Source organism: Erpetoichthys calabaricus, chromosome 2 (genome assembly GCF_900747795.2).
Source record: "Erpetoichthys calabaricus chromosome 2, fErpCal1.3, whole genome shotgun sequence".
NCBI classification, from domain to species: Eukaryota; Metazoa; Chordata; class Cladistia; order Polypteriformes; family Polypteridae; genus Erpetoichthys; species Erpetoichthys calabaricus.
Genome location: NC_041395.2, coordinates 321,915,368 through 321,927,602, shown reverse-complemented (window position 1 = coordinate 321,927,602; position 12,235 = coordinate 321,915,368). Strand labels below are relative to the sequence as shown.

Sequence of the window (12,235 nt, the reverse complement as noted above, 5' to 3'; positions counted from 1 at the left end):
GAAATATGAGTGTGGGGAAGGGAAGAAAACAATTCAAACAATTTGGGGAAAAAAAAAGCTAGCATCCATCACACTGCGTAGATTGGGCCGTCCCTATGTAGGATAGAAAATACCCGTGTAGGGGAAGCTGTGACAAGGACAACTGTGACTGTGCATGAGTTCCTGAAGTCAGTGCCTGCAGTTAAAAATGATGATGACCATAGACCACTAAACTTGACTTGTTCCTCAGTTAGTACCTTTAGGGTGGTTGAGAAAGAAAAGAGATTTGGAGGAAAAAAAATGCATCATTAGATGCTAAATGTTGGCAAAACTCTTCAAACAAAGAGTGTCAAACTCAGATGTTGGTGGGGCACAGTGGCTGCATATGCTAATGGGACATCTTTTTTTTTTTGCCTTAATTTTAATTGCTTTGCTTTTTAAGATTCAGAACCGTACGTTGTTTGTTTTTTCTTCAACAGTTAAACAATAATGAGATGCAAAGAGGGACAACAGCTTATTTGATCCCATCCATTATCCAACCCACTATATCCTAACTACAGGGTCACAGGGGTCTGCTGGAGCCAATCCCAGGGAGCAAGGCAGGAAACAAACCACCCACACACACACACCAAGCACACACTAGGGACAATTTAGGATCGCCAATGCACCTAACCTGCATGTCTTTGGACTGTGGGAGGAAACCGGAGTACCTGGAGGAAATCCACGCAGACACGGGGAGAACATGCAAACTCCACGCAGGGTGGACCAAGGAAGCGAACCCGGGTCTCCTAACTGCGAGGCAGCAGCACTACTCACTGCGCCACCATGCTGCCCTTATTTGATCCCATTTTAAATTATTTGTCCATTATATCATATCTGTTTCAATAAAATGTGAAGAGAAAAAATGAATCAGTGAAAAATATTGATCTGCTCCGACGCAGAGAACATTTTTTAGTGCTTTCAGAAAAAATGAAAATCAACACTTTTAAAAATGTTTGATGTAGCAGAAAGAGGGCACTAACATCCCATTTAAAAAAGTGATTAAGAAACTGGTTGAAAGAAAATGAAGTTGGAGTCTTCAGAGTAAGCTTGCTTTGTGTCTCATTATTGTTTGGCTGCTGGAAAAAAAATGAAACAATTTAGGGTTCTGAATTTTGAAAAGCAAGTCAGTTAGACAAAAGATTGGTTATTAATTATGAAAGTGGCTGGAATGAAAACCTACAACCACTGTGGCCCCTCTGGGATTAGAGTTTGACACTCTTAGAGCAGGAGTGGGCAAAGATGGTCCTCAAGTAGTGGCTGCAGATTTTTGCTAATGAGAAGTCAATTTTTACTGGTGAAGCATTTACTACTCAAGCAACATTTTCATGCCTCATTGTAGTTGTCTCACTTTTTAAGATGTCCCACCCTTAATTTTTTATTGTAGTCTTCAACAGCTGCATTTACTGTTGTGATTTGCTCCTTGTAAGCAACAAAATGCCAGTGACAAAGGAATTAGCAGTTTTTCATCTAAATCGTTTTCAGTTACATCTGTGTGTATTTATCATGAACAGTCTGGTTTAATAAAATATTTGATTGTTAAAAAGGACTGAGAATTGCTTTTCTGCTTTAGGCTTCAAATCATTTATATGATGTCACTGGAATTAAAGGGAAAAAAATCAGCAATATAAGAATGACCTGACATGGCAGAACAAAAACACTAACAAGCCATGAAATTGAATAAAAGGTTATTGTCAAGGATTGGTGTGTAATTACACAATTGGTTTGTAACAAAAATTTGCTGTCACCGTAGCCCCCCTCATGGACTTGACCTTGACACTGTTGACTTAGACTGTGCTGCAAGTATGTGGGGGAACTCTTTGGCCATAAAAGTGAAGGTCTGTGAGATGCAAATCTAACAAAGAACACCATCTCTCCTAGCATATTGTTGCATAATGCTATAATAACACCCTTTCAAAAGCGGGAACTGTCGGACACCTGGATTCCTTGAAAGATGCTATTCCAATGCTACTCTGCGGGTGAATTCTGTTGCAGCCCTTTACTAAATATCCAAGAAATATGGGCTACAAATTTCTGTCCTTCTGTCAGAAACATGAACACAGACTGCTTTTTAAGTTTTAACAGGATAGTAATCCAGAGCATGGGAAAGATACTTTATAAATAAAATGTGATATTATTAAGGTACACAACTAAAGCAGCCCTTCAGTAGCCAAAATGAAGAAAATTGTTCTTGAGTGGTCTTGTCAGGTATCAAAATGGTTTCCAACATCATTACCCAAATAACCTAGCATATTTTAATAAGGAGTGGACCCCATAAACCTTTAACTAGAATCATATTCAGTCATTTTAAAAACTACTGTATAGTGACAGAGGTAGTTTCAGTTTCTTTACTGGAAGGCTCTGTAAAGAGAAATGTGTGACTCATAAGTAACATTTCCCAGTGTAACGCATTAAACTTCTAGTCTAAGACTTAAATTTGGGGGGAAAAAAGTCTTTTGAGCGTAATACTTTTTCTTGGCACTGTACCATCTTTCAAAAAAAAAAACGTATAGTATTTTTTAATTATGTATCACAGACCAAGTTTGGTTATCAACTTTCACGATCCACCGTCTTCCTGCTAAATAAAGTCCTTCCTGTTCATCCCTACCTCATCGACCCACTGAAGTCCCGGGTACTTGTTGGACCTGATCTGCTCTTCTAGCCAGGGTCGCAATCGCAGTCTCCCTTGCTGCATCCTGCTCTGATCACTCCGTTTTTCCCATAGAACTCCCGAAACACCTGCAAATATGATAATAAAAAAATCATTCATGAAGCCTTCTCTTAATGAAAGCACAAGGCTCACACTGGTGAGTTACAAGAGAAAATGCGTACATAGAGTAACACAAATACGTATTTCAAAGGAAAAAGGACATTCAGTCCAGATGCCTCGGTCAGTTACCGTGAAAAGACAACAGGAGGAATATTCACAGCCGTAAGATCAAGGACTAAATAGAAGAGCTTTGCGCTTAAAAAAAGCACATATACACGCAAAATATGATCGTCGGAGACCAAGGCACCGTATCTCGGCTTTCCGGGGCATCAGGAGGTACAAACCATCGCAGACAATGAAGTGCCGGAATTGAGTGTCACTTTTCCAAAAGCTGCGCCAATTAAATCGGGCACCAGAACTTCCGGACATGTCCAGGATTATTCAGCGAGTCGTAGCGCTGCCCTTCCCTTGTGTCGAAAAAACCGTAGAAGTACATCCTACTGCATAAAATGCTTTAAAGTCGAAAAAAACCAACTTAGTACACCAGCCGGAGGAAGATGAGATGTCTCCATGCGCAGCTGCTTATGATGCCTTAAAAGATAAAACTTAAAGTCCACACTTACCAGAAAAGCTCAAGTTAGAAATGGCAAAAAAAAAAAAAAAGTCTTCGTGTGGTTTTAATCCAGGTAGCAAGTGTACGAGCGTTAGTCTGGAAGGGGATGTGCAAGTGACACATTTATACCGTGCGGGCATTTAGGCTCCGCCCAATTCCCGAGAAACCTATACATCCTAGCACACCTCTGCGTTCTTGGCACGAGACGCATACCCAGGAGGTTGTATCTCAACCACACATCTGCCCTGACGCCCTGCCCGAGTTACAGGGAAACGGAGTCAGTCTCTTTACGGTGCCCACTTTACCCGGATTTATGCTTGGATGCCTAATTAGAGCGTTCAAAGTGAGGTGTGTTCAGGGGGTTTATGATTGGCTGCACTGTTAATTTGTGCTCGTTGGAAAAGGATAGTTTACGCATTGAGGGCATATTTTAGGGGGTGCAGGGTTTATTATCTATGGGTTTTTTAATACAATAGAATTAAGAATGTGAAGAGTGTTCTAATAAATAAAGGTTGATTGATTTAGGGTTGCAAATTAATCCAAGTGTGAGTACGTTAGAAGAGTAGGGGTGAGTATGTGTTGCAACGGACTGCTGCTACTTCCAGGCTTAAATCTTACTTTTGCTTGTGACTCCTGGTATAAGTCCCAGTGTGTTTAATAAATTGATTAATTATGTTCATCCACTCATCCATCTTCTAAACTTGTTTTACCCAGAGCAGAGTCACAGGGAGGCTATAGCCTATCCCAGCAACCATAGATCCAAGGCAGGAGTAATACCTGGAAGTGCCACCAGTCTGTCACAGGGTAGATGAATTACATGTCATTGTTAATCTGAGTAAACTAGAAGTTTTTTTTTATTTTTGCTACAGCTTAACTCTCTGAACACATTTGATGGACAGCAAATAGTCAAATAGTGACTAAGCTGCAGATGATTTTTTCTTTGCTCACCAAACAACTTGACCATTTCTGTAATCTCTTTCAGTTTTAAGGAGAAATTTTTACACCAGCACACGTTATATAAGACTTTTCACGAAACACACCATTCTGGAGTACTTTCACAGGTTGTCATTCAGGGGGCTTGATTTTGTTCTAACTACTGATCCACTTCAACACAAAGCAGGCTACTGTCCTTTAAATATTTATCTTTTAACCATTTGCACACCTTCTCATTATGTTTGTCCGTTATAGATTTATGAGGAGCCATATCCTATGCAGGCAAAACATCAGTCCATCACTGGACACACTTATCTATGCACTTATATGCAATTTACAGTTATAATTTAGAGTCACCAGTTAAATCTGTCCTTTCATATCTATCTGTCTCTCCATCTGTCTTCTGTGTTACCACTTTCATTGAGCTAGTATACTGTTGAGTGTGAGAAAGTATCCTGGGGCTTCCAAGAGTGATGTGCTGTCTGAAGAGCCACAGCCACATTCATGTGAGGTTATACTTTCAAGCAGCCATTGTGATTACATGGCAACCACCAGGAGAATTAACAGAAAAGCTTTAGAAGTGCAGACCCAGGTTAGTGGTGTTAATGATGGTTCAGATCCAGATAGTTGTGCCTTTATATGGGTCAAGATGTAATTTGTAGGTGTTTACAAGCAGGTGCATGCGAAGTTGGGCAGCCATTTGCTTTTTGTTTCTGGGGTTAAATGTATGGAATTAGCTCAAGGGGTGTCTACCACCAGAGAAATGACCTTCTGTTAGGAATAAAACATTAATTTCATTGCTCATTAGTCAGTGGCGTAGCGTAGTGGGGGCGGCAGGGGCGGCCTGCCCCTGGCGGCACTTTTAGGGGGCGGCAAAATTTCACAATAAATAATAATAATAGCTTGTAAAAATTTGAACCATACCTAAATAAGGGGGCGGAGGAATTTTTCTCCGCCCCGGGCGGTTGACACCCACGCTACACTACTGTCATTAGTATATGTTGTGATGTCTTCTTGTGGTCATCTTTGTGAAACATGCAATCAGAAAAACACAAAAATAAAATGTATGAAGATGTAGAAGAGAGCCCATGCCAGCGTGAGTGAGTGCGTGCTTTCATGTGGCAGAAGGTTACAGCCCTCTCGGAGCTCTAGTATGAAAATGACTTAAAGGATCAAGTTGGAGCAAGTCCAAGCTGGCGTTGGTAAAACATCATAGTTATGATGTACTGCTTGTGTCAAGGACCCTGCAAGGATTCTTTCTAAGAAAGATTCTACTATAAAAAATAGCACAGGTGCAATAGCATTCTTTTCTGTTGGTGTAAATAAATAAATCTCTTGTTTAACTACTTTTCACTTTCTAATCTTTTGTGTAGCTGAATGTGTGAAATTTTCTTTCTTTGTGTTAATTTGGTCATCAATTGTCTAAAAACATGATTAAGGTCATGTTTTTTATTTAGCATTTTATAACAAATTTTACACGTTTTCCCACACCTGATGTTGTTGTCAGGATAGACTCCAGCCCGCCATGACCCTGAATTGGATTAATCAGGTTTATGAAATCATTGCTGTATTGTTGTTGTGCTGTATTTTTTTTCTCACTTCAAGATTCAGTTTTTTTAATAAAGTTTTGGGAAAATTTATTTAGTAAACATATTCTACCATCAATGGGCATGTGCAGAGGAGAGATGCTGTGTATATTGGGAAAAGGATGTTAAAGATAGAGCTGCCAGGCAAGAGGAGAAGAGGAAGGCCTAAGAGAAGGTTTATGGATGTGGTGAGAGAGGACATGTAGGTGATGAGTGTGACAAGATGTAGAGGACAGGAAGATATGGAAGAAGATGATCCACTGTGGCGACCCCTAACGGGAGCAGCTGAAAGAAGAAGAAGATATTCTCCCATCAACCAAGGTCCCCCTACCTTGTGCTTTATGTAGCTGGCTCAGGCAGCACCAACTTCATCTCTCCTCCACACCATGATGAAGTGATGGTGAAAAACTGAAGGAATGGTTAATATTGCCTGTGTGTGGCACAGTTGCTCAGGAGGTACCTCATGGCACTTAGTTGGATTAATGATTGCCTGGCATGTTAGTTTACGTTGCATATCCTCCTCAGTTTTACGTCAGTTTCCTCTTAAGGTGTAAAGATAGACAGATTGATCAATAATTAAATATTGGCTGGTGTGGGATTGTCTGGTTGTGGACTTTCATTCCTTCCAATGTTGGTATTTGCAGGCTGTAGCTACTTACACTCCTCTACTGCATAAAAAGGTGAATTGAATGGATGTGGTTGTAAGGAACAGAATATCTCTTTTTAAATATAAAAATATCTCTTATTAATAGTTTGTCATGGTCCTTGTTATAAAGCTTGATTTATAAAAGATTGGTTGTGCTTATGTGTTACTACACAGTGTTATGTATTATGAAAAAAATTATTGTTTGCAGACAAATCAGATTAATTGACATTTTTGAGATGTGTGAGAAACCAAAAAAAACAAAAGATTGAAACAATACATTTAACTCTGCATTAGCCAGCATGGTCTACACATAAGGAGTTGGACTTCATGCCACAGGGTTCCACAGTTTCCTTTGGACAGATCATAGCATCTGCCTGTGCACAAAATCTGTAAATTGGTGACATTGTCAGAATTAGCTGTTGTCAATGTAAAATTAACTTTATGTACCCATTCATTTGTGACACGTTTAAACAATATTTTGTTACTTAAGAAAAAGGTCTTTGTCATAACCAGTATTTTCAAAACAACATTGTCCTCTAGTGGATAAATAAAAATAATGTTACTAGTAACAGCTACTGTTTAAGGACTTTGAACTTTCACAATGCCTTTCATTCATTATATGAATCTACATTTTATTCATTGCTGACTTGCATTTGCAAATGTGAAACGTATTACTGCAGCATCGAGATCAAGATAGGAACAATCTATGGATTGGATACCATTTCTTTGCAGGGCATGCCAACAGGCTGGATTTAAAATTACCAACTAATTTAATTAGGGCGTCTTTGGGATGTGGTTGAAAATCGGGAGTACCTGAAGAAAATCAGCATACAGAAATTATGCCCACTCCACCGTGACAATTCACAAGCTGAATCTAGTTCATGCATGTCTGTGTTGGCAATATTAACTACGGCAGCATTGTGCTTCCTTCTAAACTGTTTTTTTTTTCTTTTATTGATTTTTGGTCTTTTCATAATTTTCCTGCTTTTATTCTATATTGTGGTCTTTTATTAATGAGGAAGAGGAGTCATAATTTTTATTATTGCCTACTTCTGAGTTGGGATTCAAGTTGATGTCAGAATGTGGAGTGAATAAGTACAGCATATTGGTTATGCACACTATTTGGAAGTATCTGGTATCTGATGTATTTGTCTTTTAGTCTGATTAAGAAGTGAATTAATGAACCATTAACACTGGAGACAAGACTCTTGTCCCTGCACTCTCTTGCCCAGAGTAATTTTGATGGAATTGTTTTAAATACTACAAGGTCTCAGACTGCAAGAATATGGAGACAATTGCACTATATCTAAAAAGTACTTTAGAATGGTGATCACTGCGTAAAGGTGCTATACAATCACAAGCCTTCAATTTCAGAACACTCACTGATCCCTTGTATAACTCCAAAAAAGGGCCACTTAGACTGCCTGGTTTCAGATAGATAGACAATCATATGAAAAAGTTTGGGAGCCCCTCTCTGCCTGCATAACAATTGACTCTCCTTTCAACAAAAAAGATAACAGTGGTATGTCTTTCATTTTCATCTGAGTACTGGGGTGTTTTTTCCGAACAAAGATTTTTAGTGAAGCAGTATTTAGTTGTATGAAATTAAATCAAATGTGAAAAATTGGCTGTGCAAAAATGTGGGTCCCCTTGTAATTTTGCTGATTTGCATGCCTGTCACTGCTCAATGCTGATTACTTGCAACACCACATTGGTTGGATTAGCTCGATAAGCCTTGAACTTCATAGACAGGTGTGTCCAATCATGAGATATAAAGGTATTTAAGGTGGTCAATTGCAAGTTGTGCTTCCTTCCCTTTGACTCTTCTCTGAAGAGTGACAGCATGGGATCCTCAAAGCAACTCTCCAAAGATCTGAAAACAAAGATTGTTGAGTCTCCTGGTTTAGGGGATGGCTACAAAAAGCCATCTCAGAGGTTTAAACTGTCAGTTTCAATTGTAAGGAATGGAATCAGGAAATGGAAGGCCACAGGCACAGTTGCTGTTAAACCCAGCAGGTCTGTCAGTCAAGAAAAATACAGGAGCGGCATATGAGCAGGATTGTGAGAACGGTTACAGACAACCCACAGATCAACTCCAAAGACCTGCAAGAACATCTTGCTGCAGATGGTGTATCTGTACATCGTTCTACAATTCAGTGCAATTAGCACAAAGAACATCTGTATGGCAGGGTGATGAGAAAGAAGCCCTTTCTACACTCACTCCACAAACAGAGTCGCTTGTTGTATGCAAATGCTCATTTAGACGAGCCAGATTCATTTTGAAACAAAGTGCTTTGGACTAATGAGATAAAAATTGGAGTTATTTGGTCATGACAAAAATCGCTTTGCATGGCAGAAGAAGAACACCGCATTCCAAGAAAAACACCTGCTACCTACTGTCAAAATTGGTGGAGGTTCCATCATGCTGTGGGGCTGTGTGGCTAGTTCAGGGACTGGGGCCCTTGTTAAAGTCGAGAGTTGGATGAATTCAACCCAATATCAACAAATTCTTCAGGATAATGTTCAAGCATCAGTCACAAAGTTGAAGGTACGCAGCGGTTGGATATTCCAACAAGACAATGACCCAAAACACAGTTTGAAATCTACAAAGGCATTCATGCAGAGGGAGAAGTACAATGTTCTGGAATGGCCGTCACAGTCCCCTGACTTGAATATCATCGAAAATCTATGGGATGATTTGAAGCAGGCTGTCCATGCTCGGCAGCCATCAAATTTAACTGAACTGGAGAGATTTTGTATGGAAGAATGGTCAGAAATACCTCCATCCAGAATCCAGACACTTATCAAAGGCTATAGGAGGCGTCTAGAAGCTGTTATATTAGCAAAAGGAGGCTCAACAAAGTATTGATGGAATATCTCTGTTGGGGTGCCCAAATTTATGCACCTGTCTCATTTTGTTATGATGCATATTTTCTGTTTATACAATAAACTTAATGTCACTGCTGAAACACTACTGTTTCCATAAGGCATGTCAGATATTAAAAGGAAGTTGCTACTTTGAAAGCTCAGCCAATGATAAACAAAAATCCAGAGAATTAACAGGGGTTCCCATACTTTTTCATATGACCATAGATGGATAGGAAAGGCATTATATAATACATAGATAGGAAAGGGACTATATAATAGTGGGTGTTGAATGTAGATTGAAGGGCAGAAAATGGCAAATTAATCCATTTAAAATTCAATCTATAACACAATAAAGTGTGCAAAAATTGGAGGAGCCTGAAGACTTTCTGAACTCATTATATACATTTTTAGTAGCAAACTGTATTTTACAAGCAGTTTGTTTTATAATTATGTTGTTCTTAACGCTATTTCCCTTAACAGTTTTAAAGCACTTGGCACTGCATTCAGTTCATGAAAACCATACACAGCAACACTCCCAAAACCTTTTAACCTAACTCGGGGGTGTGAGGGGCCAGAACAGACACCAGCACATCACAGGGCACATTCACACATGGGGGGCAATTTAGAGGCTCCAATCCACTTCCTGGGAAGAAAACTCAAAGAGGGAAATGGGGGGTAAAATACAAAACCTACATAGACACAGAGGGAACACACAATCTCTTTACAGGGATGGGCGAGATGGGACCCACGATGTTCAGTCTTTGAGACAGTAGCACTACTCACTTTGCAAATGTGTTGTTTTTATTATTAAATACCTGTACTGAACAGTCCACCACCTGTAGTGTGTAATCACCAAACTCAACAAGTGACACAATGACACTCAGTGAAGCCAGCAGAAGTTCAAAGCTAGGTGGGCACTGCGCTGTACAAGGCACAGACAACGGAAAAACAGCAGTGAAAGAAAGACTTCCAGTTTGTGGTACCATTTTCACTCAGTTGTATCATCCAATTTCAGTACATTTTCATTCCTCAGAGCTTTGCACCATCTTTAATATTTAACTGTGAAGTGCAGCAGGCCAAAACCAGTTAAAAAACAGCTTTTCACAAGCAAATGACAATTGATTTTATATCTCTACAGCTGTAGCCCTAGTGGGCTCCTCCAGTGAGTCATATAGCGAGTCAGGGATGAGGATGGAGAGATAGATAGATAGATACATAGATGCTTTATTTGTCCCCAAGGAGAAATTTAAAATGTTACTGAAACTCCAAAAAAACAATAAAATAAATATAATAAAACCAAACTAAAACCCAACCCCCTAACCCAATGCACATAAAAATGTATGGTTTGGAAAGAATGATTCATCAAAAACATGTTGGTACAGATGTTGCTGAGTCAGTCAGGATGAAGTAACTTACTTTCCCGTGCAGTGATTTCATAACAATATAGAAAGAATTGTACTTTATTTGTGAGGGGCTTTAGGAGGGTGGCTAGTATGTAAAGGTGCACTCCAGCCACATAGTCCTTGTGCGGCTCTGGGGGTTTCACTTAGTTTGCCAGGACTCTCATCATAAGAATATAGAAACAGCCTACCTGTAACACAACCCAGGATATCGATTACTGTCTAAAAGCAATGTTTAAAATCAATTTACCACCTGCTGCTTATGCAGCCCTGAGTTTAAGCTTATATTGTCAGAATATGGAAAAAGTCACATGCCTGTAAATTATTTAGTATAATGGTAGCTGTGTAAAGGCACAATATAATTATCCAGTGCTTTCAACACTTTAATTTGTATTTCTTATTGGAGAAAAGGCTCACTTGAATAAATGCCTTGGACTGCTAGACTGACTTATTTGGTATTTTCTGCCTTTCATTTATTTATTGTTACGAAACTGTGCTCCTGTTTGTTTAATACTGTTTTTCATAATTATTTTGTAAGGTGCTGTGTTTTTATGCCTATAGTGCAAAATAATACTGCATACAAACCAGAATGAAATACATCCATCAGAAGTGTTTTTGTACTTGCATTTAATATAAGACAATCAAAATGTAGGACACCAACGTAGTGCAGTGGTTAGTGCACCAGCAGATAATGTTTTAATCCATTGTCTGTGGAGATTTTGCAAGTTCTCTTTGTCTTTGTGGACTTCCCTTTGGTATTACAGCTCTTCCAAAGAGATGTGCTTTTGCTTGAAAGAGAACCTAAATTAAGCAGGTGTTAGCGTGATGGACTGGCACTCCAAACATAACCACTTTATGTCAAAGCACACAAAGCCACTCAGCTGCCATTACACTGTTACCAAATGGAGAGCACGCTTTGTTAATAGACACTAAAACAAAAAATGATAAGCACTTGAATTATAAATGGACAAACTGTGTAATGTTCCTGAGAATGCAAAATATTGTTCAACACACACAAATCAGAATAAAATGTTTATTGTGTAGCAGTATTTGTATATCTGAATACAGTGAAAATGAAAGCAAGTGGGAAATTGTAACAAATTCGCATTACAGGACTGTAACAAAAAGAAACAAAGACCATTCTTCTTTCAATATAACAATACATAATATGAAGAAAACACACTTTGGACTGGAAAACAACACCAGAAACTCAAATACTACAATGACAGAAAACACCAAGGCTAACATGTTTTACTATGCTATTTTGTAAGCCCACTTAAATCAGGGTAGAATCATGCAGATTTGGAGCCAGTCACAAGGAGCATAGGGCACAAGGCAGGAGCAATACCCTGAACAGGGTGAACAACCCCCACCCCAACCGCATAGGTAATTGGTGATTATTGTTATTGGGAATTGTGGAGTGTGTGGTGCTTTGTCCATTTTATCGAAGAATTATTATTA

The 12,235-nt window shown here is 39.1% G+C and overlaps 1 protein-coding gene across 1 annotated transcript in view; it reads right to left on the bottom strand.

Moving 5' to 3' along the window:
• LOC114647300 (uncharacterized) overlaps positions 1-3,656 on the bottom strand; it is a 45,973-nt gene extending 42,317 nt beyond the window's left edge. The window contains exons 1-2 of the mRNA XM_028795975.2: positions 3,352-3,656; positions 2,627-2,757 (exon numbers count right to left, since the gene is read on the bottom strand). Coding sequence (XP_028651808.2) covers positions 2,627-2,757; positions 3,352-3,481 — 261 coding nt within the window. The 5' untranslated portion in view covers positions 3,482-3,656. The remainder of the gene's footprint in view (positions 1-2,626; positions 2,758-3,351) is intronic.
• Between the last annotated feature and the right edge of the window lie 8,579 nt (positions 3,657-12,235).